The sequence below is a fragment of the Pseudophryne corroboree genome, chromosome 3 (genome assembly GCF_028390025.1).
Source record: "Pseudophryne corroboree isolate aPseCor3 chromosome 3, aPseCor3.hap2, whole genome shotgun sequence".
Classification (NCBI taxonomy): domain Eukaryota; kingdom Metazoa; phylum Chordata; class Amphibia; order Anura; family Myobatrachidae; genus Pseudophryne; species Pseudophryne corroboree.
Genome location: NC_086446.1, coordinates 61082181 through 61109232, shown reverse-complemented (window position 1 = coordinate 61109232; position 27052 = coordinate 61082181). Strand labels below are relative to the sequence as shown.

Genomic DNA, 27052 nt, shown 5'->3' with positions numbered 1-27052 from the left:
TGATGGAGGCGCAGAATCCGAGCCAAGACGCCGGGGTAAATTTACTAAGATTCGTAATTTCCGAAATCATGTCCAAGATTAATCACGACTGACATCGACAGTGCAAATTTGCAACTTTTTGAATTGATTACGACTAATTTACTAAGCTGTCGTATTCGTATTTTCCGTATCTGCCGATGTCGATGTCATTCGTGCTTTTCTGCTGTAGTTTGCGGCCGCGTTTGCTATTTCGCGGCCGCGTTGTTGATGGTTTTTTACGACTGCGTCACAAGTCTGTTACGGCAGTGATTTGGAATTTGCTGCCGCGTTTTTACTCCTAAGTTTCGTTTACGTCACGCGGCCGTGATTGGTTGTATTCGTGAAGGAGGAGTGTCTGTGCATATTACTATAAAACCGCCCCAAACACACCGCACCTCGTGGGTTTAGCTAGTGGAGAGGAGAGAGGAAGGTGTATTTGGAGTTGGTGAGTTTGGTGGAGTTTTTGGTGGATTTGGAGCGGAGTTTGGTGATTGTTGAGTGCTGTACTGTGTGTGTAAGTAGTCTTGTCATATTTGTAGTATTGTTTTTTCACAGTTTGTCTACTTTTTTGTCCTTGTTTTTTATTTACAGTCTTTTGTCATTGTTTGTGAGTGAGTGAGCGTGTGTGTTGGCTGTGTGGTGTGTAGTAGTAGGAGTAGTGGAGGAGTGTGTTTTGTGTTTTGATTTTTCAGTGTTTTTTGTTGTTTGTCATGTCCGACTCAGAGGTCAGTGTGGTGGCGGAGGTTAGTGAGGTGGAGGCTGGTAGTGAGGTGGAGGCTGGTAGTGAGGTGGAGGCTGGTAGTGAGGTGGAGGGGGGTAGTGAGAGGGAGGAGGTTAGTGAGGAGGAGGAGGAGGGGGTGCCTGTTGCTGGATTTTCCAGTGATAGTGATGGTGTTGTGGCTCCGCAGCCACGCACCACTACCAAGACTGGCAGGAATATAAAGTTCAGCTATGCTGAAAACATGGCTTTAGTGCGTGAACTGATGAAGCACCATCGCCAATTGTTTGGTCAGGATGCTGCCAAGGTGTCCTCCCGCAGGAAGTCTGCCCTGTGGGGGCAAGTCATACTTGCTGTGAATAGTGAGGGTGTGGTGAGGCGGACTGAGGACACGTGCCGCATGCGATTTTATGATATTAAGCGGCGTGTCAAGGCCAAGATGGCCAAAGAGGCCAAATCTGCACGGAGAACCGGAGGTGGGCCACCTTTCCGTGTAAGCTATCGGGACTGGGAGGAGCCTGTGCGGGCATTGATTCCTGCCGAAGTGGTGTCTGCTACTCATGTCCGGGATTCGGACCGACCCACGCAGGATGGTAAGTTTGATTTGTAATCTTGTTTTTAAAATGTCCGTAAAATGTAGATAATGTCATTTTTAAAGGGTAAAGGATGCATTTTTTTTTTTCAAAACAGATTGCAGGCCTATGCTCCCTTAAGGTGTGTTTGTGTTTATAATGTGCTTTTTTCACCTTGCCTTGGCAATTTGTTCAATTTAATTTATTGCCAAAACATGTGCAGTGTTTTTTTAAATGTAAAGTTTTTTTTTTTTTTGGCGCTAATGCTTGAACATGTGTGTTTGTTTAAAACCAAAAAATAATATTTTTTTTAAACTAACTGAAAAGCGGAGCAATTTTTGAAACAGTACATTTTTTAAACATTTGCAAGTAGTCAATCTCTCCAATATCTGAGTCAAAATTCAAAAGAAAAAAATATTTATTGTGTGCCACATCAAGTACATTTTGAGATTCAACTCAAAATCATGAAGCTAGAAGCTCTTAAGCTTAAATATTTGGTTTAAACAATACCTAATAGATGCTTACAGTACAATAATGGTTTGCAGTGGGTCATTTTGTCCAAAAACATGGTAATAATGTTTGGGTCACTTTTTCAACAGTCACACAGACCAGCCGCCCAGACAGGCCTCAGACAAGTCAGGATGAGGCTGTGATTGCAGGTAGGTCTTCACTGTAGTCACATATTCTGAAAACACATAGAAGTACCAAATTTTAATTTTTATTTTTGCACCTAGGTTCTGCTTCTGGAAGCCGACCTCCTGTAAGGCGCCCATCACAGGGCTTGGGCCACTTACCCAGGAGGCCAACTAAGACACGGCATCTTGGCTCGGATTCTGCGCCTCCATCATCCCCACCCAGGCGAAGACTTTCGGCAGTGTCACCCCAGCCACCACTGGCACTATTGGCGAGTTCGCAGAGTGATGAGCCCAAATCACCTCAGTTATCTGGTGAGTAAAAACAGAAATTAAACACATAAGCAATAATATACACAGTACAGTTAATATGTTGTTAGTTGGTTTGGAGTTTACATGTTTTCAAGAACAAGCAATGTGATGTAACGTCTTCAATTGCTAAAGGTGCTTTAATCAAATTATATAAGGTCTTAGTGGATGTTCTCGACAACATATTTTTACGAAAAGATCAGATTTGAGTCAAAATTAAGCACACACACGTTCACATTTTCCAAAAATATGAATACAATTAATTTGTTAAAAACAAAAAACCACACCATTATAGTGTTCACACATCGCCCCTGTCCAGTATGTAGATGGCTTACTTGCTCGGCTCCTCTGGACTATACAGGTAAGTAGTCTATATCGTGGTCAGGGGAGGGAATCTAACAGTGTAATGGTGTGGAGGGGAGTTAGTTAGGTGAGGAGTATGCAAATCTGTCTATGTTTGCGCCTGTGTTGGTATATTTTTAAAAATAGCTTTAACAATTTTAAAGTTGTGAAAATCAAGTGTTAATAATTAAAAAATGGAGTATTATGAATGTAGTAATGTGTTGCATTAGCCATGAAAATTTACAAACACTAAAACATTGCATGTTGCCCACCCCATACAGAGCACAACTTGATGGCCGACGTGGACCAGCAGGGCCCAGACCAACAGCCATCCATCACACTGCAACTTACAGCTGTTGACCCAAGCCTGCCGATACAGTTGCAGGATATCCCCCAAGCATCCATCAGTCCACAACTGGCACAAGCTCCGCCCCCAAGCCAAATTCCTGATGATTTTTGGGCCAGTTGGACAAGCCAACAGGCCCAAAGCAATGCCAGCCTGACCCAACATACACAACACCTTGCCAGTCTGCCCCATCATCTACCGCGTATTAGTCGCAACTCGGGCAGACTGATTGTACAAGTAGGGCGAATGGCTACCTCAATGGAGCAAATTAGGGCTGAAAACAGCCAAATGAATGCACATTTATCCCGCATTATAGATGAGCAACAGCGCCATCAGCAGGCACTCGTTCAGCTCATTCAACACAATCAAGTGGTGAATGAGTCCTTATCCAGGATTGTAGCCAGCCACACTGCTACTAACACTCAGCTGATTGCAAGTCTAAATAATTTGAGCAGCAATATTTCTCTGATGGGAGCTCAGCAAGTAACCTCCAGCTCGGGGACCACGACCCCTATCCAAACGCCAGTAACCTCCCCTGTTCGGCGTTCCTCAAGAGCACGTGCCAGTGAGCAAGCACCCAGCACACACAAGCGTAAAAAATAACAACAATGTTATTTGAAAAATAAAACTAAATATTTGTCTAAAACACAAATTCATGTGTCCGTCTCCAACATTGTTGAAGCTGCTCTGTATGTATGTATGTATGTTTTTCCTGGGTAATGACTGTAAATGTTTTGTTAGCATAAACTAAGCACAATGGACACACCACTATAAACAACAAACAGTAAGTAACAAAACACACAATAGATAGTAGAGCAAAGTGTTTAGTGAAGGATAATTACAGCCTAATAAAACAGACCTGAAAAATAACGCAGGATCACTTGTTGCCGTACCTGCCTCCCTACAGTTGTACTCACACTGTCACCAGATGGTTCTAACTCCTCTGCTTGCTGACTGCTTTCTCCCTCATCATGTGCCAGATGTTGACTTAAACACAGATTATGGAGAAAACAGCAGCAGAACACAATTCTAGTCACCTTTGAGGGACTATACAACAAAAGGCCGGCAGATTTATCCAGACACCGAAACCGTGACTTCAGCACACCAAAACATCTTTCTATCACATTCCGCGTAGCCTTATGTGCATGATTATAACTGTGTTCAGCAGGAGAATCAGGTTGGGACAATGGAGTAAGGAGCCAAGAGTAGCAGCCGTAACCCCCATCACCTGAAAAACATATATAGTCAACATTAGTACATATGTTAGATTATTCTTTCACCTCATCCAAACTCTAGTTTGTGGTTAAAAGACATACACACAAAACATTTTCTACATACCCAACAGCCAGCCATCAGGCATTTGTCCCTCCTCAAATTTATCGAAGAACGATGACTGACTGGGGATGAAGGAGTCATGGCAGGCACCAGGGTAACCTGCAACAACACTCATAATTTTTAAGTTTGCATCACAGACCACCTGGACATTAGTTGATTGATCCAGATGCCTATTAGTATATATATACTGGCGGCCCTTAGGTGATCTCAGCTGAACGTGTGTGCAATCTATGGCCCCCAGCACATTGGGCATGCCAGCAAGCTCATAGAAAGCTACCCTGACAGCACTCCACTCCGACTCCTCGGTAGGGAAGCAGATTGAGGCTTTAATGTGTGGCTCCAACACATCCAAAACCTGAGTGGACATTAAAGAAGCTAAGGTGAGTGTCATGTTAGGTATTCTCTACAATACTGTGGGGTTTCAACTTACAGAAGCAACACTTAGCCATAACCGCATAGGTATTTTTAGACTCACCTGCATCAAATATCTTGAAAAGGTGGGCTGTGAGATACCAATGACGTCGCCTGCCACAGCCTGGAAGCTCCCAGTAGCCATAAAGTGTAACACAGCCAGGAGTTTGTGTAGGCCTGAGACAGAGCGAGAGCGTGCTGTCTCAGGGTCTATGCCCAGTTTGACAAGGTTATACAGGTGGAAAATGTTGTTTCTATTTAGGCGGAACATCTGTATGACCCTATCATCGGACAATGCATTTAAGTTTAAACGCCCTCTAAAAAAACGAGGCTGGCGCAGCCTCCGCGGTACCTGGACAACCTGTTGACCATGTTCACTTACCTGGGCCTGATTCCTGGAAGCCTCATGGAGCAGTCTAAGGTATCCCACAGCAAACAAAAAACCATTGCCACACACCACAGCCGCCATTTCAGAGTGAGAGAAGTTCAGAATGTGCCAGAAACACTTTTATAGGGCCAAACATTCAGGTGTGAGTAATGGATAATTGAGTACACATGTAAACGCGGTTTTCAAATGCTGGCGCGTTTTTTTTTGGGAAAAAATTACGATTTGTAATTTTTCGCGGCCGCGAATGCATTTTCGCGGCCGCAATTACAATTACGAATGGTTAGTAAATGACCGAGATTCATATCTAAACAGGCGTAATTTGACCGATGGTGTAATCATTCATAATTTTTAACTTGGACTTGCAAAAAATTACGAATGCCCTCATCACTGCCGTGATTTGAGTTTAGTAAATTACCGAGATGACACTTTGAAGAAAAAACGCCATCTCGGTCAAAATCGGGAGCTTAGTAAATATACCCCAAAGTGTCATCTCGGTCATTTACTAAACTTAAATCACGGCAGAGATGAGGGCATTCATATTTTTTTGCAAGTAGTTGTAAAAAAATACGAATGATTACACCATTGGTCAAAATACGCCAGCAAATTAGTAGAACTCGGTCATTTACTAAAAAGTGCAAATCTCCAAAGAGGAAAACACTGCCGTGAAAAATTACAAATCGCAAAAAAGTGCTAAAAAAAAGCAGACCTGCTTTTTTGAGCCGTGATTGCATAGGCATGCAAGGATCCATGAGATCCGTGCATGTCTATCAGTGGGAAGGGGTGGGAAAGTGCTTATTTTTTTTTTTTAAAAATGCGTGGGGTCCCCGCTCCTAAGCATAACCAGCCTCGGGCTCTTTGAGCCGATCCTGGTTGCAAAAATATGGGGGAAAAAATGACAGGGGTTCCCCCATATTTAAGCAACCAGCATCGGGCTCTGCGCCTGGTCCTGGTTCCAAAAATACGGGGGACAAAAAGAGTAGGGGTCCCCCGTATTTTTAAAACCAGCACCGGGCTCCACTAGCTGGACAGATAATGCCACAGCCGGGGGTCACTTTTATATAGTGCCCTGCGGCCGTGGCATCAAAAATCCAACTAGTCACCCCTGGCCGGGGTACCCTGGGGGAGTGGGGACCCCTTCAATCAAGGGGTCCCCCCCCCCCAGCCACCCAAGGGCCAGGGCCGAAGCCCGAGGCTGTCCCCCCCCATCCAATGGGCTGCGGATGGGGGGGCTGATAGCCTTTTGTGTAAATGAAAAGGTATTGTTTTTAGTAGCAGTACTACAAGTCCCAGCAAGCCTCCCATGCATGCTGGTACTTGGAGAACCACAAGTACCAGCATGTGGCGGAAAAACGGGAACGCTGGTACCTGTAGTACTATTACTAAAAAAATACCCAAATAAACACAAGACACACACACCTTGAAAGTACAATTTTATTACATACATACACACAAACATACATGCATACTTACCTATGGCCCCACGCAGGTCGGTCCTCTTGTCCAGTAGAATCCAAGGGTACCTGTTGAATAAATTATACTCACGAGATCCAGGGGCTCAGGGTCCTCGTCGTATCCAAGTGTAATCCACGTACTTGCATAAAAAAACAAAACGCTGACCCGAGCCACGAACTGAAAGGGGACCCATGTTTGCACATGGGTCACCTTTCCCCGAATGCCAGAAACTCACTTTGACTTCTGTCTAAGTGGGTTTCTTCAGCCAATCAGGGAGCGCCACGTTGTAGCACTCTCCTGATCAGCTGTGTGCTCCTGTCCTCACTGACAGGCAGCACGCGGCAGTGTTACAATGTAGCGCCTATGCGCTACATTGTAACCAATGCTGGGAACTTTCTGCCCTGCGGTTGACCTAAAGTGACGTCACCGCTGAGCAGAAAGTTCCCAGGATTGGTTACAATGTAGCGCATAGGCGCTACATTGTAACACTGCCGCGTGCTGCCTGTCAGTGAGGACAGGAGCACACAGCTGATCAGGAGAGTGCTACAACGTTGCGCTCCCTGATTGGCTGAAGAAACCCACTTAGACAGAAGTCAAAGTGGGTTTCTGGCATTCGGGGAAAGGTGACCCATGTGCAAACATGGGTCCCCTTTCAGTTCGTGGCTCGGGTCAGCGTTTTGTTTTTTTATGCAAGTACGTGGATTACACTTGGATACGACGAGGACCCTGGGCCCCTGGATCTCGTGAGTATAATTTATTCAACAGGTACCCTTGGATTCTACTGGACAAGAGGACCTACCTGCATGGGGCCATAGGTAAGTATGTATGTATGTTTGTGTGTATGTATGTAATAAAATTGTACTTTCAAGGTGTGTGTGTCTTGTGTTTATTTGGGTATTTTTTTAGTAATATTACTACAGGTACCAGCGGGCCCGTTTTTCCGCTGCATGCTGGTACTTGTGGTTCTCCAAGTACCAGCATGCAGGGGAGGCTTGCTGGGACTTGTAGTACTGCTACTAAAAACAATACCTTTTCATTTACAACAAAGGCTATCAGCCCCCCCATCCGCAGCCCATTGGATGGGGGGGGGGACAGCCTCGGGCTTCACCCCTGGCCCTTGGGTGGCTGGGGGGGGGACCCCTTGATTGAAGGGGTCCCCACTCCCCCAGGGTACCTCGGCCAGGGGTGACTAGTTGGATTTTTGATGCCACGGCCGCAGAGCACTATATAAAAGTGACCCCCGGCTGTGGCATTATCTGTCCAGCTAGTGGAGCCCGGTGCTGGTTTTAAAAATACGGGGGACCCCTACTCCTTTTTGTCCACCGTATTTTTGGAACCAGGACCAGGCGCAGAGCCCGATGCTAGTTGCTTAAATATGGGGGAACCCCTGTAATTTTTCCCCCCATATTTCTGCAACCAGGATCGGCTCAAAGAGCCCGAGGCTGGTTATGCTTAGGAGGGGGGACCCCACGCATTTTTTTTTAATGATTTCTCATTGTTTAATTAAAAAAAAAAAAAAATGAACCCCAGCACGGATCACACAGATCCGGCCGAGATTCATTGTAAAAAAAGTCGGCAGTGTTTTGCTAATCACTGCCGTAAAAAAAACAAAATAAAAACGAATGACATCGACATCGGAACAAAAGAAAAACCCAAATACGACAGCTTAGTAAATTAGTCGTAATCAATTCAAAAAGTTGCAGTTTTACACTTTCGATGTCATTCGTGATTGAACTTTGACCTTTTCCCGAAAATTACGAATGTTAGTAAATTTACCCCATAGTATTTTGTTACAAAAGGAGGCCTGCTGGATACACCGACTTAAAACGGTGGCTCCAAATGGCCTCAATGAGACTTTGTCTCTTACGTGCTTTTTATGATTTTATTCCAGTTAATTTGATAAGATTTTTTTGCCTTGACTAGATAACATACTTTAACTATTATGAATCTGATGAGTTCCGTTCTTATGATCATGATTAATTGTTCTAGATTGTTCTTGTTTTATAACAATATATGTTGCTGTGAAACGGTAACAGTGCTTTTTCATGTATATGATGTTGTCATGGTGATGGGATTTACACGGGCCGGTATGCGTCATCATCTGGGCGGATTTGTCCAAGCATGATGACATCACCGGAAAACCTCAGGTGAGTTGCACGTGTGGTGATTTTAGAATGCATATAGGTATGTTTGTTTGTTTGTTTGTTTGTTATACTACTTTGTTACTTCTGATGATGGTTTACTAAAAACCGAAATGTTAAGTTTAACAAGTAGGGGTGATCTCTTTTCTTGTTTATATATAAGTCCGAGAGTGCCGCCGATTTTCTCTTTACTACATGACCGCAGTGTTATGGAGGGCACCCGGCAAGCTGCTTTATAGAGACTTTTTGGAGTGCCGAATACTTAATTTCTACTTATATATATATATGTATATATACACAAATCTATAACAATTATGATGATAAAACAGTTCCATAAAGTGTTGCAAGGACAGCCTGTTTACAGATGAGGATAATGTGGAGCAGCAGGGTTTTGCATAGATGGAGCAATAAACAGCATGGTGGAATGAGATCCAGTCCAGGTTTTCCAAGGATCTGTAGTATGCCACAAACAAGGCTAATTAGCAGCACCTGATATCTGCCTTTTGTCAGTACAGATCCACAGGGCTTTGCATGGTGGACCAGTAACCTGGACAAAATGCTGGGTGTGTGGGGATATGAAAGGAAGTCATATGGAGGTGTTACCAACTTGCTTGTGAACTGTTAACTGCCATGCTGTGAAGTATATGCTATCCAAAGCTAACCTGATGCTGTTTATCTGCCTGCCAATAAAGGAACTGCTTTTACCTTTTAATCCAGCATACAGATGGGTCCATGTTTATCTTGACCTTTAATAGGATTAATTGAGACTGGGCAGTCGGACTTAATCCCCTGTTGTAATGACTTAATCCCCTGCTGTATTGTTCTCTGTATTGTATTGCAGCTGAGAACAATAGATGAAGGGTTTATGCTAATAAACCATGGTGTTCCTAGGTGCAGAAAACTAGCCAAGATAACCGTGGACCCATCTGTATGTGATCCTTTTCACATTTGGCGCCCAAACAGGGACACGTTGCTGGCTGCTGCTAGAAGCCAAACAGAACCCAGAATACAGCTAAGTAACCTGGCAGATGTTTTCACAGCTCGTGCAATAGTGTTTGTTTTTATGCATGTGGCTTAAAAGCTAGATGTATTATTTCTAGATTTATCTATGGTGAATTGGTCGGTGAGATAAACTACAAATAATGTGGTGTTAATTTGCTATAGTTTAAACTGGCACACCAAAGATAATAAATAAAGCCTCCTACGTTTGTCCATAAAGGGATAAAACAGGTTGAAATGTTTTTCGGAAATAGTAGCAGTGCAGCAAGCACAGGTGCAAAGACAGCAAACTTTTATTCAGGGTCAGCAGACTCAAATTCAGCTATTACATACTGAATTCACTGAAATAAGGAAAATTGGGCGTGAGCGAGAGGTGTTACAGAAGCTTACCCTATTTGATGATATTGAAGCTTTTCTGTGCACCTTTGAGCGTACTGCTGCATGTTTAAAATGGCCCGAGGAGGATTGGGCTGCTAGACGTGCTCCCTGTCTCACAGGAGAACCTCAGAGAGCATATGTTGACTTGACAGTGGCTGAGGCAAACTCCTCTCCTCTCCTTAAAAAGGCCATACTCTGCAGGGTTGGAGTGAAGGGGCCCAGCAAGGCACAGGAATTTCAAGAATGGTTACTGAACCTCCAAGGGCCAATATTAGCCAGGCTGAGTAAAGCATGGTTGCAGCCGGATAAAAACTTGGCTCAGCGTATAGTGGAGATGGTTGCTTTGGACTATGCCTGTTGAGCCAATGAAATGCAGTGTGGGAAAAATAACTCAACCGGTGGCCAGCTTGTCTGCTGGAAGCATTTCTCCAGTGGAAACCACCTTGTTTCATTTGATGGTGCAGGTGGAAGGCTGGGAGATCTGGGCCTTATTTGATACTGCCAGTAAATTAACTATTATCTCCGCTAACCTGCTTCCACCTGGGGCTGATCAGGTTCTACCCCAGAGAAGATCATATGTGTACATGGGGATGTAGAAGAATGCCTTCATGTCCAACTACCAGTAATGATAAAAGGGTGGCCATTGATCTTAGGGTGGGATTTTCCATTACTACAAGAAGTTGTTTCTTGGCATGATGACAGCAGGCAGTCCATGGCAGAGGTGTCCCAAGAGCCAAGCTCTGCAGTATACCAAAACTTTGTGACGTTAAGACCCTCCTTGGCCAGTGAGGAGCAAGAGGGGAGTGAGATTGAGGCACAGTGGATTCCCATTGGCATTTGGCAAGAAAGTGTCTTTACAGGACTTTGGTTGAAACCAACAGAATGATGGAAACTTGACAAATGCATTTGGAAATATTGTATAAGTGAATGGTAAAATAATCACTGCTTTACCAGTAGAAGGTGCACCAAATTTTGCAATGAATAATTATTTGTTATATTGTGTAACATATTTGTAGGGTTAGAGAGTAGATCATTTGTTGGTTCCCTGGAAACACGAGCAGTTGGTGTTGAGGGTGGCTCATGCACACCTGAGGGGTGGCCATTTAGGTGTGGGGGGGGGGGGGGGTTTGAAATCTCTCCAGCATATACAGTTAAGACTCTTTTGGCCAGGCATTCATACAGCAGTAAAAAAACATTGTCAAGAATGCCTGGTGTGTCAGAAGACAGCAAACCAGACCAGGTTTAGGGCACTCATGGTTCCTCTCCCTGTTATTTATGTACCTTTTGAGATGATTGATATGGTACCAGTGGACAAATCTGCTCATGGGCATCAATACATACTAGTGGTAGTAGATTATGATACAAGATAGCCGATGGCCATACTACTATGTAATATGAAATCCAGCGCTATTGCCCGGGAGTGATTGCCGCTGTATACCCATCAGGGAATACCAAAAGAGGTCCAATCATCCACTGGTTTCGGTTCCTTCAAACTCCTTTATGGGAGGCAACCTAGAGGGATTTTAGATGTGTTGAAGGAAAGGTGGGAGCAAGGGATCAGGTCAGGATTCCAGTGGATGGGATCCTGGCAGTCGAAATACCGATGCCGGAATCCCTAAAGGGTCACCTGCACACAAACAAAGAATTAAATGTCTGTGTGACCCATTGGTTTTTGGCTTTACAGCCATACAAATTTGAGGTGAAGCATCGACCAGTGAAGCAGCACCTCAATGCTGATGCCCTTTCCAGAAGGTTTGTGGGTCCCAAACCTCCGAGCAACTCTGTGGTGAAGCTAGGGGAGGAAGAAGAGGGGGAGGAAGTCAAAATCTATAAAATTGTGGAGGATAGTGTTCCCGGTCGGAGGGCGCAAATGGAGGTGGGCAAGGCCGGAGTTCATCTGGAAAAAGTGTTGGTGGTTGAAGATAAGGGGGAAGGAGTATGGCAGGGACAGCATGCTTTCACATGAGGTTAATGTGGAGCAGCAGGTTTGTGCAGAGATGGAGCAATAAACAGTATGGTGTAATGAGATCCAGTCCTAGGATCAGTGGTAAGCCACGAGCAAGGCTAATTAGCAGCACCTGACATCTGCCTTTAAAGTTGTGTGAATGCAGATCTGCAAGGCTTCTGATGGGGAACCAGTCGCTCAGACGATAGGCTTGGTATGTGGGGTTACAATAGGAAGTCATATGGATGTGTTGCCAACGGGATGCGGTTACATTGTAGGCCCATGGGATTTCAGCAGTCAGCATACAGATGCCGGGATCCCAAACACTCACAATGCCGCCAGCCGGAATCTCGGCTAACAGGAGCTATTCCCACTTGTGGGCGTCTATGACACCTATAGAGTGGGATTAAAATCTGTGGCGGGCGCAGTGAGCCACCGAGCCAGCTGCATGGCGAGCAACAGCGAGCCCGCAAAGGTGCTTCGTTGCGCTCGCCCCCCCCCCCCCCCCCCACACTCCCCTACCGGCATTCTGGCAGCCAGGATCCCAGCATCGGAATGCTGACCACTGGGATACCAGCCACGGCAACATATACCACACCCATTTCCAAATTGCTTGTGAACTGTAAACTACCATGCTGTGAAGTGTATGCCGTTCCGAAGATAACCTGATGCAGTTTACCTGCCTGAGAATAAAGGAACTGCTTGAACCTTTTAATCCATATTATGTCATCCTTCTCACAATATATATATACTCAGATGACAGAAATAAATGATAGTGGGTAATGTTTTCATGATATTACCTTCTCTAGTCTATATCTTATATATATCTTGAGAGAACAGTATAATTTAAGCTGTGTGCACAACAGATGATATTTCTAACAATGTGCCGATTCTGACGGATTGTGTATGCACTATCGCTCACTCTCGTAAGTCGTTTGTCGTGTATTCAGGTTGGTTTTGCATGCAGCTCAAATTGATGATATAACCAAATCATGCAGTGTGTACGCACTACTGTACCTACATTTATACCTGATATATCGTTAAGGACCAAACTACTGAATGACGCACGATATGTCGTTAGGTCAGTTGTAAGATTGCACAGTGTTTATGAACTATGGGGCAGATTCAGGTCGGATTGCAAAACACGATCCAACCGCAAATATTACGAAAAGGATGCGGGCGTATGTGCAGCGCCCATCCTGAGCATGCACTAGCATTTGCTGCGGGGGGCGCAGAAAATGCAATCGCCCCTGCCTGGTTTGCGGGGCGGGATGGGGGGAGGCAACACTCCGTTTCCTAGGTGGAGACAGAGCGTTGCAAGGGCGTGGTTAAAAATGGGGGAGGCAAACGGAAGGTGGCGTGGGTGTGTGTTTGCGGCGGCTGCATGACGTCACACAGAGCTGCCATGATTGGAATGTTGGTGGCGGGCCTCCTGTGGGCACAGCCAAGCTGCGCCGGCATGAGGCAACCCGAATTTCTGCTATCAAGCAGAAATTGCTATGCGATCGCATTTTCTGCTTGATAAAGGGGGGAACGGAGGTCAGTATGCTGGGGCCTTGCGATGGGTGGTTTGCCCTGCCATCTCATGGATTGCAAATTCTGCTACTTAGCAGAATTTGCAATCCAACCTGAATCAGGCCCCATATTGTTTGTCTGGGAGTTCAAGGGAAAAAAGTTGACAAAAACACGTTGTTTGCACATTGGTGGTCAATCCGAGTTGATCGCATCAGCAACTTTTTGCTGCTGCTGCGATCAACTAGTACACGCCTATTGGGGAGTGTATTTTAGCTTAGCAGGGCTGCGATCGCTTGTGCAGCCCTGCTATGCTAAAAAAATTTCAAGTAGACCAGCCCTATACCTACTTACCCTGTGCGACGATCTCTGCGATGCTGGAGCCGGCTTTGACGTCAGACATCCGCTGTCCGTTCTGCTGGACACGCCTGCATTTTCCTTACCACTCCCCGAAAACGGTCTCCAATGGTCCGGAACTGCCCAGGAATGCATTCTTCTTGTCAATCTTCTTTGCGGTCGGCTCTGCGACCGCTTCCTTCGTTAGACGCGACGTAATCGCTGGGCAACGTCACCCGTGCGCATTGAGTCCGCCGCGCCAGCGCATTCCGGACCCGTTCACACCGCAGCGACAAACCGCTGCGTGCGAACGGGTCGCAATGACCCCCATTGTCTGATGTGTACCCAGCTTTAGACTAAGAAAGATCTTACATAAGATCCTGCAGAATACAGGCCGGATGTCTCAGTCCCTCACACAGAAGTTTTATCCCAGAGTCCTCCAGATCATTTTCTGACAGATTCAGTCTGGTCAGAGAGCGGTGTGTAGTAATAACAGAGAGGAGATCTTCACAGCAGGAGGGGGTCAGACCACAGCCCCATAATCTGGTGAGAGATGAGAGATCTGCGTAAGGTGATTTTTTTTATAATTTGTTATTTTCAGTTTCAAACTCAACATTAAAGTATAATTGATAAGAACAAAAATTTGTAAAGTAAACATTGCTTGCATAATTCAGCTACTAGACTGTAGGTGCATGTTATTAAAACAGGTCAAACCAAATACACAGTATGATATAAACGTATTATACTCATGTACGCAATTGTGCCTGGATGAATATTCCCCAATCAAGACATCTAAACTCCTGGAACCCACCTACTATTCTTATCATATGGTGTAACAATAATCCCCATTATTTAGCTCAAGGAATACATACTTTAGTAAAATACCATAATAAATGGAGATTTAAAAAAAAAAGCTTTGCTGTCTGTGAATACACCCTGCCATTTGATAAATGTTATGGTGCACTGTTGGTGGAGTGTCAGAGTTACACTTTCCACAAGCCTTGATAGCGGGCATCTCAGTGCTTACTGGTTAACTACAGGGGTGCATTTCAGAGAGAAGGGATAATCCTTCACTGGATTAGTTAGTACCTCAAAAAAATAAAAAATGTATACATTTATTAGGGATGAGCGGATTTGGATCTCCGAGATCCGAACACCCTGGACTTCATGATCCGAGCCCAGATCCGAGTCCGGCTCGAGACTTCCCACCAGACTTGGATCCCAGAACGAGGCAAAACGTCATCATCCCGCTGTCGGATTCTTGCAGGTTTTGGATTACATATAAGGAGCCATGAATCGCCACCATTTTTACTCTGGACTTGGAGAATGAGGGAAACAGACTTCTATCTCTCTGTGTGGGGTGGGGTCAGCGTGTGCTTTTAGGGGTGTTGCTGTTCTGAGTGCTGTCCTGGTGTGTCCTGTGCTGTTTGGGGTGCTGTTCAGGGGGTGTAACTGTCCTGTGGTGTTCAGGGGTGCTGTCCTGTATGCTGTAAAAATAGAGGAACTGTCCTGTGTGCTGTAATAATACAGGGATACTGTAAAAATAAAGGAATGCTGTGTCCCTGTCGGGTGCTGTAAAAATAATGGGGCACTGTTCTGTGTGCTGTAATAATAAAGGGGCGAAAGATCAGGAACCACTTCCTAGTACTAGTGCTGAAGCTGCTGCCACCAGTCATGACATTGATGATGCAATTCCATCAACGTCGTCTGCTAAGGCCGATACCCAATGTCATAGAGGGCATGTAAAATCCAAGAAGCAAAAATGAATATCAAAAATAAATAAATTATCTGACGAGAAACGTAAAATTGGCAATATATTACTCACGACATGATGTGGCAAGGAAAGGCTAAGGCAGACTATGTTCATGATTGATGGTTCAGCTTCTCATGAAGATGGAAGCCCTCCTCATTCTCGAAAAATGTAAAAAATAAAGCTTGTTAAAGCACAGGAAAAAACAACTGTGCATTCAGAGATACCACAAATCCCCACGTAGAGTCCAAGTGTGTCCACGGTTGCGATGTCTAGGCCTGACCTTCCCAAGACTGTACGGGAAGAGGAGGCTCCTCTGCAAGTGCTGGGAGGAGCACCACCAGTCCAGTTGCTAATATTTAAATAGACGATGTCACTGTAGAAGTACACCAGGATGAGGAGGATATTGGTGTAGGGGTGTAGTATATTATGCCAGTGGTCAGGCCCCCGGCGCCCAGCATACTGGTGCTGGAATCCCGACTGCCGGCATACAGGCAGCAGGGCGAGTGCAAAAGAGCCCATTGCAGGCTCACTACACTTACCACACTATTTATTGTCCCTCCATGGGGGTCGTGGACCCCCCAAGAGGGAGAAAAGTCGTTGGTATGCCGGCTGTCAGGGTTCCGGCACCGGTATACTGAGTACCGGGATCCCAACAGCCGACATATCAAATACCACCCTGGTGTAGCTGGCGCTGAGGAGGAAATTGACGATGAGGATTATGATGGTGACGTAGTTTGTTTAAATAAGGCACCAGTGGAGACAATTGTTGTCAAAAGGATGAAAAAGCCCATTGTCATGCCTGGGCAGAATACCAAAAAATCCACCTCTTCAGTGTGGAATTATTTCTCCACAATTCCGGACAACAGGTGTCAAGCCATCTGTTGCCTTTGTCACCAACTCCCACCATCGTCAATTTACTCAGTCAGGAACGGAAATAGTCCTGCAGGCTATGTCACTGGCATGAATGATGAGTCCTCTCCTATCCTGGATTCCTACGGAGGATCCGTGAGTGCTACGCCTACTGCTACCACTGCTATTGTCGCTGCTGGGAGTCGATCGTCATCCCAGACAGGAAGTCGAAATAACACTTGTACTACTTTAACTAAGCAATTGACTGTCCAACAGTCCTTTGCGAGGAAGATGAAATATGACAGCAATCACCCTGTTGCAAGCGGGTATCCCCCATTAGTGCAGTGGAATTTAGACAGTTTATGGACGTACTGTGTCCCCGATACCAAATCCCATCTAGATTCCACTTCACTAGGCAAGCGATTCCCGGACTGTACAGGCACATTAAGAAAAGTATCCACAAAAATGTGGTTGTACCCACTGTCAACGTAACCACGGATAGTTGGACAAGTGGTGCAGGGCAAACTAAGGACTACATGAATGTGACAGCCTACTGGGTAGCTGTATTGCCTCTCACAGCAACAACAGCAGCTGCACCAGCTTCTCACAAACCCCAACTCGGTCCTAGGCAGGCTACGCTGTGTATCACCGGTCTCTGTTAGAGGCACACCACTGAGAACCTCTTACTGAACTGTGGGACATCATCGCACAATGGCTTACCCCGCTTAGACTCTCCTGGGGATTTGTGATATCTGACAATGCCACCAATATTGTGCGAGCAGTACATCTGGGCAAATTTCAGCATATCCCATGTTTTGCTCACACAATTAATTTGGTGGTGCAGAATATTTTGAAAAAGGACAAGGGCATGCAGGAAACGCAGCCACTTTTGAAATTCAGTGACTGCGTGCCGAAGACTGGAGCACCAGCAAACACTCTTGAACCTGCCCTGCTATCACCTGAAGGAAGAGGTAGTAACGTGGTGGAATTCAACCCTCTATATGCTTCAGAGGATGGAGGAGCAGCAAAAGGCCATTCAAGCCTATACCTCCACCTACAATATAGGCAAAGGAGGGGGAATGCACCTGACTCAAGTGCAGTGGAGAATGATTTCCAACTTGTGCAAGGTTCTCCAACCCTTCGAACTTGCCACACGTGAAGTCAGTTCAGACACTGCCAGCTTGAGTCAGGACATTCCCCTCATCAGGCTTTTGCAGAAGCAGCTGTAGAAATTGAAGGATGAGCTAAGACAGAACAATTCCACTAAGTATGTGGGACTTGTGGATGGAGCCCTTCATTCACTTTGCCAGGATTTAAGGGTGGTCAATCTTTTGAAATCAAATCACTACATTTTGGCCACCGTGCTTGATCCTAGGTTTAAAGCAGGGGTGGGGAACCTTTGGCCCTCCAGCTGTTGTTGAACTACACATACCAGCATGCCTTGCTACAGTTTTGCCATTTGGCCATGCTAAAACTGTTGCAGGGCATGCTGGTATGTGTAGTTCAACAACAGCAGGAGGGCCGAATGTTCCCCATCCCTAGTTTAAAATCTATATCGTATCTCTCTTTCCAGCGGACACAAGTCTGCAGAGGTGCAAAGACCTGCTGGTGAGAAAATTGTAAGCTCAAGTGGAACGTAACACACCAACAGCTCCTCCTTCATTTTCTTCCGCAACTGGGGCTGTGAGGAAAATAAAACATAAGGGTGGGTGGGAGGGCTCAAGGACAATTTCATATTGCACCTCTTTTTTTCTTTGCATAATGTGCTCTTAGGATGGCAGTTTTAAAAACTAGGCCCCAGTCTTCCACTGCAGTGCCACTCCTAGATGGTCCACGTGTTTGTGCCACCCTCTTGTGTTGCTTAGCTTAGTCATCCAGCTACCTCGGTGCAACATTTTGGCCTAATAACTTCCCATGCTCAAAAGTCATTCTGCTGCAGTGGCTTGCGCTACACATGCCATGCTCTCCTGGCACCGTAAATGTCCACGGTCTCTGGCTCTATACACTCAGCCCTGCTCACTGGCCTATAAAAGGCACCAGCGCAATGCATTGTGGGTAAATGGGATTTTAAACCCCACTCCTCCTGACTTCCTACTGTCTGAGTGAGCTGGAAAACCTGGACTTCTGTTTCTCCAGCTACAGCTGTGCAATTTAAAAAGCTTGGAATTATAAACTTCCACTACAGGTACAGAATGTGCAGGCCTTGTTTTCTTCTCCCTTGGTGGGAGCCGATTCCAGAATGTGGGCAATTGTGGTGAGACACAAGCCCTCTCACCACATATCCCCCCCTTTCACTTTTTGATGCTTGGGAAAGCTCATTCTGTTTCTATGTCGACTGACACCATTACAAATTTTTTAATTTGCTGGGAAAGACGTCCATATCTCTGGTTTGGGTACCAGACTGATGCTCCTTGACCATCTTCCCAGGTGCATCTTCCTCCTTCTTGCCAAATGTGGTGCGTTCTGGTAAGGAACAAGTGGTAATTTCTTACGGATGCCCGGTTGTACTCTTGCCCGCCACTCCGTGGACAACGTATCCCTCAAAGGAACAGTGCGACATCCAAGTGTTCTAGCGACAAGTACAGGGACCGGACTTTCCTTCATTTCTTGCCTGGCAGCTTGACGCCACACCTCATAAATGAGATATGGTCATTGCTTAGCTTCTTTCCATTGTCCCATCGGCCACATATCCACAAACTGAACATTTGAAGGTCCAGGTGAATCAGAAAGATATGTAGAGGTTCTCTTTCCATAGTGGTCTGGCTGTGTTGTTCTATTCTTCTCCTTTTTACGATGTAGGGTCTTGGAGACTTTATTGTAGTTATGTCTCTGTGGTTCCTTTAAGAGCTCACTAAACCCTGGGAAATTGCGTCCCAATATGAGTGGATAGGGGAGCTTAGGACCAACTGCGGCGACCACCTCACAAGTGCGACACATGGTGAGATTCAAATGCACTCGGGAGAAGTTTTCTGTGGACCCATGTACACAGAGTACTTCAACTAACCCTGGCACCTATTTCACTGGCCTGCTAGGGACAGCCTCCGATATCAGAGTCAGCTCACTCCATGGGTCTATAATAGCTGAGAGTTCTCAGCCATTTAGCAACAGTTTCCCACATTAACAGGGGTCAAGAATCAAGGGGTACCACATACCACCCAACATAACCATCTCCAGGAGGGACAGAATGCTCTGCTCCTGGACTTCTCTCTTAATTTATGACTGCCATCACCTGTGGGGAATCACCTTTCTTATCAAGCAACTAGTTCAACACTGGTGAGGGCAATACTACATTAAGAGGGAAGTCCAGGAACAGAGCATTTTGTCCCTCCTGGAGAGACTTATGTTTGGAGGTATGGTACCATTGTGCAAAAAACCAGGTACATAGCGCCCTTACTGGCAACTCCACACTCCATAGGCTCTGTTTTTCTGGGATAGTCCTGCCTTATATGACCTGGCTCTCCACATTCATAACAAATGACCCTGGCATCTCCAGCAGTGTTCCCTTGTGGAGGCGCAACAGACAGGGTCACAGGCCACTGGGGTGCCATCTTAACTGGTCGCCAATCCCCTGGTTTATTTTCTGACATCTTTGTCATATTTCCTGCAGTCTCAAACTGCTCCAATACTGTTATTAATTCCACTAAGTTCTGAGGATCAGCATATATGTCCCTGCGCTGCATATTCCGCCCTAGTGTTCTTATACACTGGTCAATAATCACCGTCTCCACAATCTGAGTGGCAGTACGGTCTTCTGGCTGGATCCAACTCTGCTCCTGTCTGGCAAGTTCAGCCACCTGCTTCCAAATTGGGACCCCTGGTAATAGGGCCCGTTTGTGGAAGCACTGCGCTTTACCATAAGGAGTTAAAGTTGACCGGGCTAGAATAGTACTTTTAACCAAGTCATATTTCTCTGCATCAGCAGAGGATAGCTCAGCATAGGCTTTCTGAGCCTCACCAGTACATACCTCCCAACATGACCCTCTCCAGCAGGGACACAATGCTCAGCTCCTCTTAATCATACTTGCCTACTTTTGGAAACTAGTTTCAGGGAGATTCTAGATGATACAAGAGAGTTTGCACTGTGCGCCACAGAGGGTGTGTGTCATGCTCTGCCTTAAGGGTGTATCTAGCTTCACCCATGGGCGTGTCTATTGCCGCTAAGTGCAGCATGATGCTAGAGGGGGTTTGTGTATGGGTGGCATGTGCAGTCACAAAATATCACTAATTTATGTGATCACTGACATCCCAGCATACAGTGCCAGCCTACGGAGTTGCTGAGGCAGAACCACATACCTTGGGAGTGGGCACTCCTCAAAGAAACATAGAATTTGACAGCGGATAAGAAACACTTGGCCCATCTAGTCTGCATATACACTTGGGCTAATTTTTTGGTCAGGAGCCAATTCATCTACCAGTATACTTTTGGATTATGCCAGATATCGTCATTACTGATAGCAAATACTATATAGTATCTCAATCAATTTCTCACCCTATGAATACAATGAATACTAGTCCCAGTCCACTGTATTAGATATCCTTAGTAACACTACAGCCCAGTCTCTAGAAACAGTTATATATCCGTTGCTAGTTAATGTATAGTTATTATGTTGCAATGCCTCAAATACACTTCACTGTGCAGCTAAAAAGTATATATATATATATATATATATATATATAGAAAGAGAGAGATAGAGGAGAGAGAGAGAGAGAGAACTCAAATCATGGTTTCCTTGTAGCGGGATGCGATTAAGATCCCGACTGTCGGAGTCCCACAACCTGTCAAAGTCCCGACACAGGAAACCTACGCCGGAAGTCCAACAGCCGGAATCCGGACCGTGGTAAGTTTAGCGTTCTAGATAGGGTTAGGGCTGGGAGGAAGGGTTAGCAGACACCGAGGGGGGTTAGGGTTAGGCTGCAGGGAGGTTAGGGTTAGGCACTAAGGGGGGCAAGGATAGCGTTAGGCAGCGGGAAGGGGGGGGGGGGGTTCGATTTATGCACCATTGGGGGAGGGTTAGGGGGTAGGGCACAGAGGTTAACATAGAATAGTCACCCCTGTCAGGATTTCATTCATTGGGATCCCGGCGTCAGTATACTGAACGCGAGGATCCTGAGCGCCAGTCAATCATACCCAACTCCTCACAGTATATTTTGTACTGTACATTAAAATATGTATACGATTACTGTATGCTTATTTACTGTGCCAATTCAAGGAGCCAGTATCAAAATAAGTTGCACTTTAAGCACCTTATACTGTACATAATAATTAACTATATAGTTGTATTGGTTGCTAATATATTGCCACAGTAGAGCATAGGACAGTGTGTATCTGAATTTGTAGCGCACACTGTTCTTTTTTTCTCTCTCACTGCATTATATAAGTAATTGGCATGTAGTTATGTGACCGGCGGTCAGGAGACCAGCGGTCAAATTACCGTCGGCTAAATGCCACACCCCTCTAAATCCCGATAGTCGGCATGCCCATAGAGTAGGAATAGAACCTGTGACGGCTCGCCACTGAGCCCGCAAGGGGCTTGTTGCACTCACCCCCCCCCCCCCCCCCCCGCTGCCGGCATTCCGCTGCCGGAATCCCGTGGTCAGTACGGTGACCACCAGGATCCCAAGCGGCGGTTACGCATACCCATCTCAAGTAATCAACCTTATAGAGTACGGAGTAAATGCTGTGTTCAATTAATAAGGTATATATTAGACCCTGGTAGTGTCAAGTATGTAAATAGCATATAACATATCATATTTAGTTGTGAATAGGCTGTAATTGGCAGTACGGGACCAGAATCAGCGGTCACCAATGGGGGCTAGAGATAGGGGAGTGATACCCCTTTTAGACCGCCAGCTTTGAACACGGGTTATTGCACATGAGTGCGCATAACCTGTGTTGCTGTGCGGTCTGAAAAGGCTCAGTTGGAATAATCCAGGTTGAGCGATACGGTATTCCAACTTGGGTAGCGAGCACGTCTTCAATCCGGCTCGCTATGCTGTATGAACAGGAAGCTGGGTCGATGTGACCCGTTTCCTGTTCACTCAGTGTGGACGGGCGGCGCTTGGAAATCATGTGATCTCTAAGCACCGTCCCCGCCGAGTCACCAACCCGGCAATATGCTGTGTTGGAAATAGCAGCGGCAAGGGGCCTGAGGCGGGTCGCAGCTGGGAAGCACCTGTGTCAGGCTCCCAGATGCGACCCACCTCAGGTGGTCTAAAAGGGGTATTAGGCGTGCTTCCCGGGTCACGGTATTCTATGCAAAAAATAGCTGCAGTCACCAGAAGGATCTGGACGCACAGCTGCGTGGGTGGGTACTTTACAAACCCAGTGGCCCACAGTGGGAGCTTGATGTACAGCAGCAGCGGCGGGTGCAGTATAAACCCAGTGGGAGATGACTTATACAACCCCAACTTCCCCTCCCTCTCTCCCCCTCCTTGAAAAAACACACACACACACAAACTCACAAGTCCAGGCAGGACCGATCACCTCTGCAAAGCTGCAGCTGGAGATCAGTGATCACAGTAGGGTCAGTCAGTTCCCTTGCAAGAGCATTCCCTAGCCGCCTCCAGACTGTCAATCTGCCCACCCAAGCCAGCTCCCCCATCACTCGTTCTCCTGGATGTCTTACTTCCTGCAGTTTCCAGCATTGGGGAGACGGAGCTGCCGCTGCTGCTGCTGCTGCTGCTACAGCTGCTGGAGAGGGACACTGTGCACTTAGGTCTCCATATTGGCTGGCCGCTCGCCGACCTGCTGGGCAGGAGGGGCAACACTACCCACGGGTCCGCGGTGCTTGGACAGTCTATTCTGCATGCCAAGCTCCGCCCCTTCGTGGCCGGACTCGCGCATGCGTGGTCTGGATTTCGGACGGGACTGTGGGGATTGCGGGGGATGCGGAGGGCTCTGCGGGGTAAAGGGAGAAAGTATGCTGGAACGGGAGCCTCTCGCACAATGCGGGAGGGTTGGCAAGTATGCTCTTAATGGAGGAACTTTCCTCTTAATGTATGATTGCCGGCACCTGTGTTGAACAGGTTAATGGATAAGAAAGGTGTTTCAGCACAGGTGATGACAATCATACACATATCTCCCAACATGACCCTCTCCAGGAGGGACAGAATGTATAATAGATGGCGTATACACAAATGATGGTGTTTTTAAATAAGATGCAAGTTTGTACAAACAGACAGGTTTTTAGTACTGCACACAAAAACAAAACACTTTCTCTTTCCAGCAATGCACGGGTTAAACAGAACATAGAAAAAAAACTGGGGTTTTCCCTTTCAACAGTGCAGTGTCTAATGTGTGTGCCCTGCTTTGTTCAGGTGCACCTAATCACATAACAGCAGCCAAACCTGTTTTTTAGCAGACAGCATTTGCACTTATGAAAGAAAAAAAGACACAAATAGCAACTGTTTAAACTTCACAGTAGTAACTTATCATAGTGCAACTCAGATTTAATACAACTACGGTTATTTTACTCACGCAACTGGTATTTTGCCGTTAAAATTCATACTTGCCTACCTGACCCTCTCCATGAGGGAGAAAATGCTCTGTTCCTGGACTTTCCTGGTAATGTATGATTGCCATAACCTGTGGTGAGCTAGTTAATTGATAAGAAAGGTGTTTCACCACAGATGATGGCAATCATACATTACCAGGAAAGTCCAGGAACAGAGCATTTTCTCCCTCATGGAGAGGGTCAGGTAGGCAAGTATGCGTTAAATCCTTGGGCCACGCCGGAGGCGTCTGGCTTTAGCGCGGTGACTCAGTAGCGCAATTTTCTTCTCAGAGTACGGGCCACCAAATGTAACATGGGTATTATAAATAAGGACTCATAGGCATACTTGCCTACCTGACCCTCTCAATGAGGGAGAAAATGCTCTGTTCCTGGACTTTCCTGGTAATGTATGATTGCCACCACCTGTAGTGAAACGCCTTTCTTATCAATTAACTAGCTCACCACAGGTGATGGCAACCATACATTACCAGGGAAGTCCAGGAACAGAGCATTTTCTCTCTCATGGAGAGGGTCAGGTAGGGAAGTATGCTCATAGGTAGGTTTTCCAGTTACAACCACAGTGTCTTTACTGGCATCAGACACTGTAGCAGAGCATACTTAGGCTTGGGCCTGGTCACACAGGTATATAGAGAAAATAAACAGACAAACATAAAAAGGTCCTAGCACTTCCCATGCTCAAAAGTCATTCTGCTGCAGTGGCTTGCGGCTACACATGCCATGCTCTCCTGGCACGGCCAATGTCCACGGCCTCTGGCTTTATACACTCAGCCCTGCTCACTGGCCTATAACAGGCACCAGCGCCTGATGACGGGAGCTGTTCCCGAAATGTTGAAATAAAATAGCATCGAATGATTGCCTCGGAGTGCTGCCATCATGCTGCATACATTGGAGGATAACCCTTACAGCTGAGTAAGTGTAGCAAGGCTACCTAATAGGAGTGCCAGGTAACTTGGATTTTATGTGTATATATATATATATATATATATATATATATATATATATTTATTAGAGATGTGCACCGGAAATTTTTTGAGTTTTGTGTTTTGGTTTTGGATTCGGTTCCGCGGCCGTGTTTTGGATTCGGACGCGTTTTGGCAAAACCTCCCTGAAAATTTGTTGTCGGATTCGGGTGTGTTTTGGATTCGGGTGTTTTTTGTTTTTTTAAAAAAACCCTCAAAAACAACTTAAATCATAGAATTTGGGGGTAATTTTGATCCCATAGATTATAAACCTCAATAAGCATAATTTCCACTTATTTCCAGTGTATTCTGAACACCTCACACCTCACAATATTATTTTTAGTCCTAAAATTTGCACCGAGGTCGCTGGATGACTAAGCTAAGCGACCCAAGTGGGCGGCACAAACACCTGGACATCTAGGAGTGGCACTGCAGTGTCAGACAGGATGGCACTTCAAAAAATTAGCCCCAAACATCACATGATGCAGAGATAAAAAAAAAAGTGGTGCAAGATGGAATTGTCCTTGGGCTCTCCCACTCACAATTATGTTGTATAAACAGGACATGCACACTTTAACAAACCCATAATTTCAGCCACAGGGTCTGCCACACGACTGTGACTGAAATGACTGGTTGGTTTGGGCCCCCACCAAAAAGAAGCAATCAATCTCTCCTTGCACAAACTGGCTCTAAAGAGGCAAGATGTCCACCTCCTCCTCCTCATCGTCCGATTCATCACCCCTTCCACTGTGTACATCCCACTCCTCACAGAGTATTAATTCGTTCCCACTGGAATCCACCATCTCAGGTCCCTGTGTACTTTCTGGAGGCAATTGCTGGTGAATGTCTCCACGGAGGAATTGATTATATTTAATTTTGATGAACATCATCATCTCCACATTTTCTGGAAGTAACCTCATACGCCGATCGCTGACAAGGTGACTGGCTGCACTAAACACTCTTTCGGAGTACACACTGGAGGGGGGGCAACTTAGGTAAAATAAAGCCAGTTTGTGCAAGGGCCTCCAAATTGCCTCTTTTTCCTGCCAGTATACGTACGGACTGTCTGACGTGCCTACTTGGATGCTGTCACTCATATAATCCTCCACCATTCTTTCAATGGTGACAGAATCATATGCAGTGACAGACGACGACATGTCAGTAATCGTTGGCAGGTCCTTCAGTCCGAACCAGATGTCAGCACTCGCTCCAGACTACCCTGCATCACCGCCAGCGGGTGGGCTCGGAATTTTTAGCCTTTTCCTCGCAGCCCCAGTTGCTGGAGAATGTGAAGGATGAGCTGTTGTCGGGTCACATTCCGCTTGACTTGACAATTGTCTCACCAGCAGGTCTTTGAACCTCTGCAGAGTCTGCTGGAAAGAGAGATACAACATAGGCTTTAAACCTAGGATTGAGCATGGTGGCCAAAATGTAGTGCTCTGATTTCAACAGATTGACCACCCGTGAATCCTGATTAAGCGAATTAAGGGCTACATCCACAAGTCCCACATGCCTAGCGGAATCGCTCCGTTTTAGCTCCTCCTTCAATCTCTCCTGCTGCTTCTGCAAAAGCCTGATGAGGGGAATGACCTGACTCAGGCTGGCAGTGTCTGAACTGACTTCACGTGTGGCAAGTTCAGAGGGTTGCAGAACCTTGCACAACGTTGAAATCATTCTCCATTGCGCTTGAGTCAGGTGCATTCCCCTTCCTTTGCCTATATCGTAGGCAGATGTATAGGCTTGAATAGCCTTTTGCTGCTCCTCCATCCTCTGAAGCATATAGAGGGTTGAATTCCACCTCGTTACCACCTCTTGCTTCAGATGATGGTGGGGCAGGTTCAGTAGTGTTTGCTGGTGCCCCAGTCTTCGGCATGCGGTGGCTGAAAGCCGGAAGTGGCCCACAATTCTTCGGCCACAGAAAGCATCTCTTGCACGCCCCTGTCGTTTTTTAAAAATTCTGCACCACCAAAATTAATGTATGTGCAAAACATGGCACGTGCTGGAATTTGCCCACATGTAATGCACGCACAATATTGGTGGCGTTGTCCGATGTCACAAATCCCCAGGAGAGTCCAATTGGGGTAAGCCATTCTGCGATGATGTTCCTCAGTTTCTGTAAGAGGTTGTCAGCTGTGTGCCTCTT

General features: G+C 46.1%; 1 protein-coding gene across 1 annotated transcript in view; it reads right to left on the bottom strand.

Annotated features, from left to right (window-relative positions):
• LOC135054727 (NACHT, LRR and PYD domains-containing protein 3-like) overlaps window positions 1-27052 on the bottom strand; it is a 268241-nt gene that overhangs the window by 95943 nt on the left and 145246 nt on the right. Inside the window, exon 8 of the mRNA XM_063958023.1 lies at window positions 14207-14377. Within this exon, the coding sequence (XP_063814093.1) occupies window positions 14207-14377 (171 nt within the window). The remainder of the gene's footprint in view (window positions 1-14206; window positions 14378-27052) is intronic.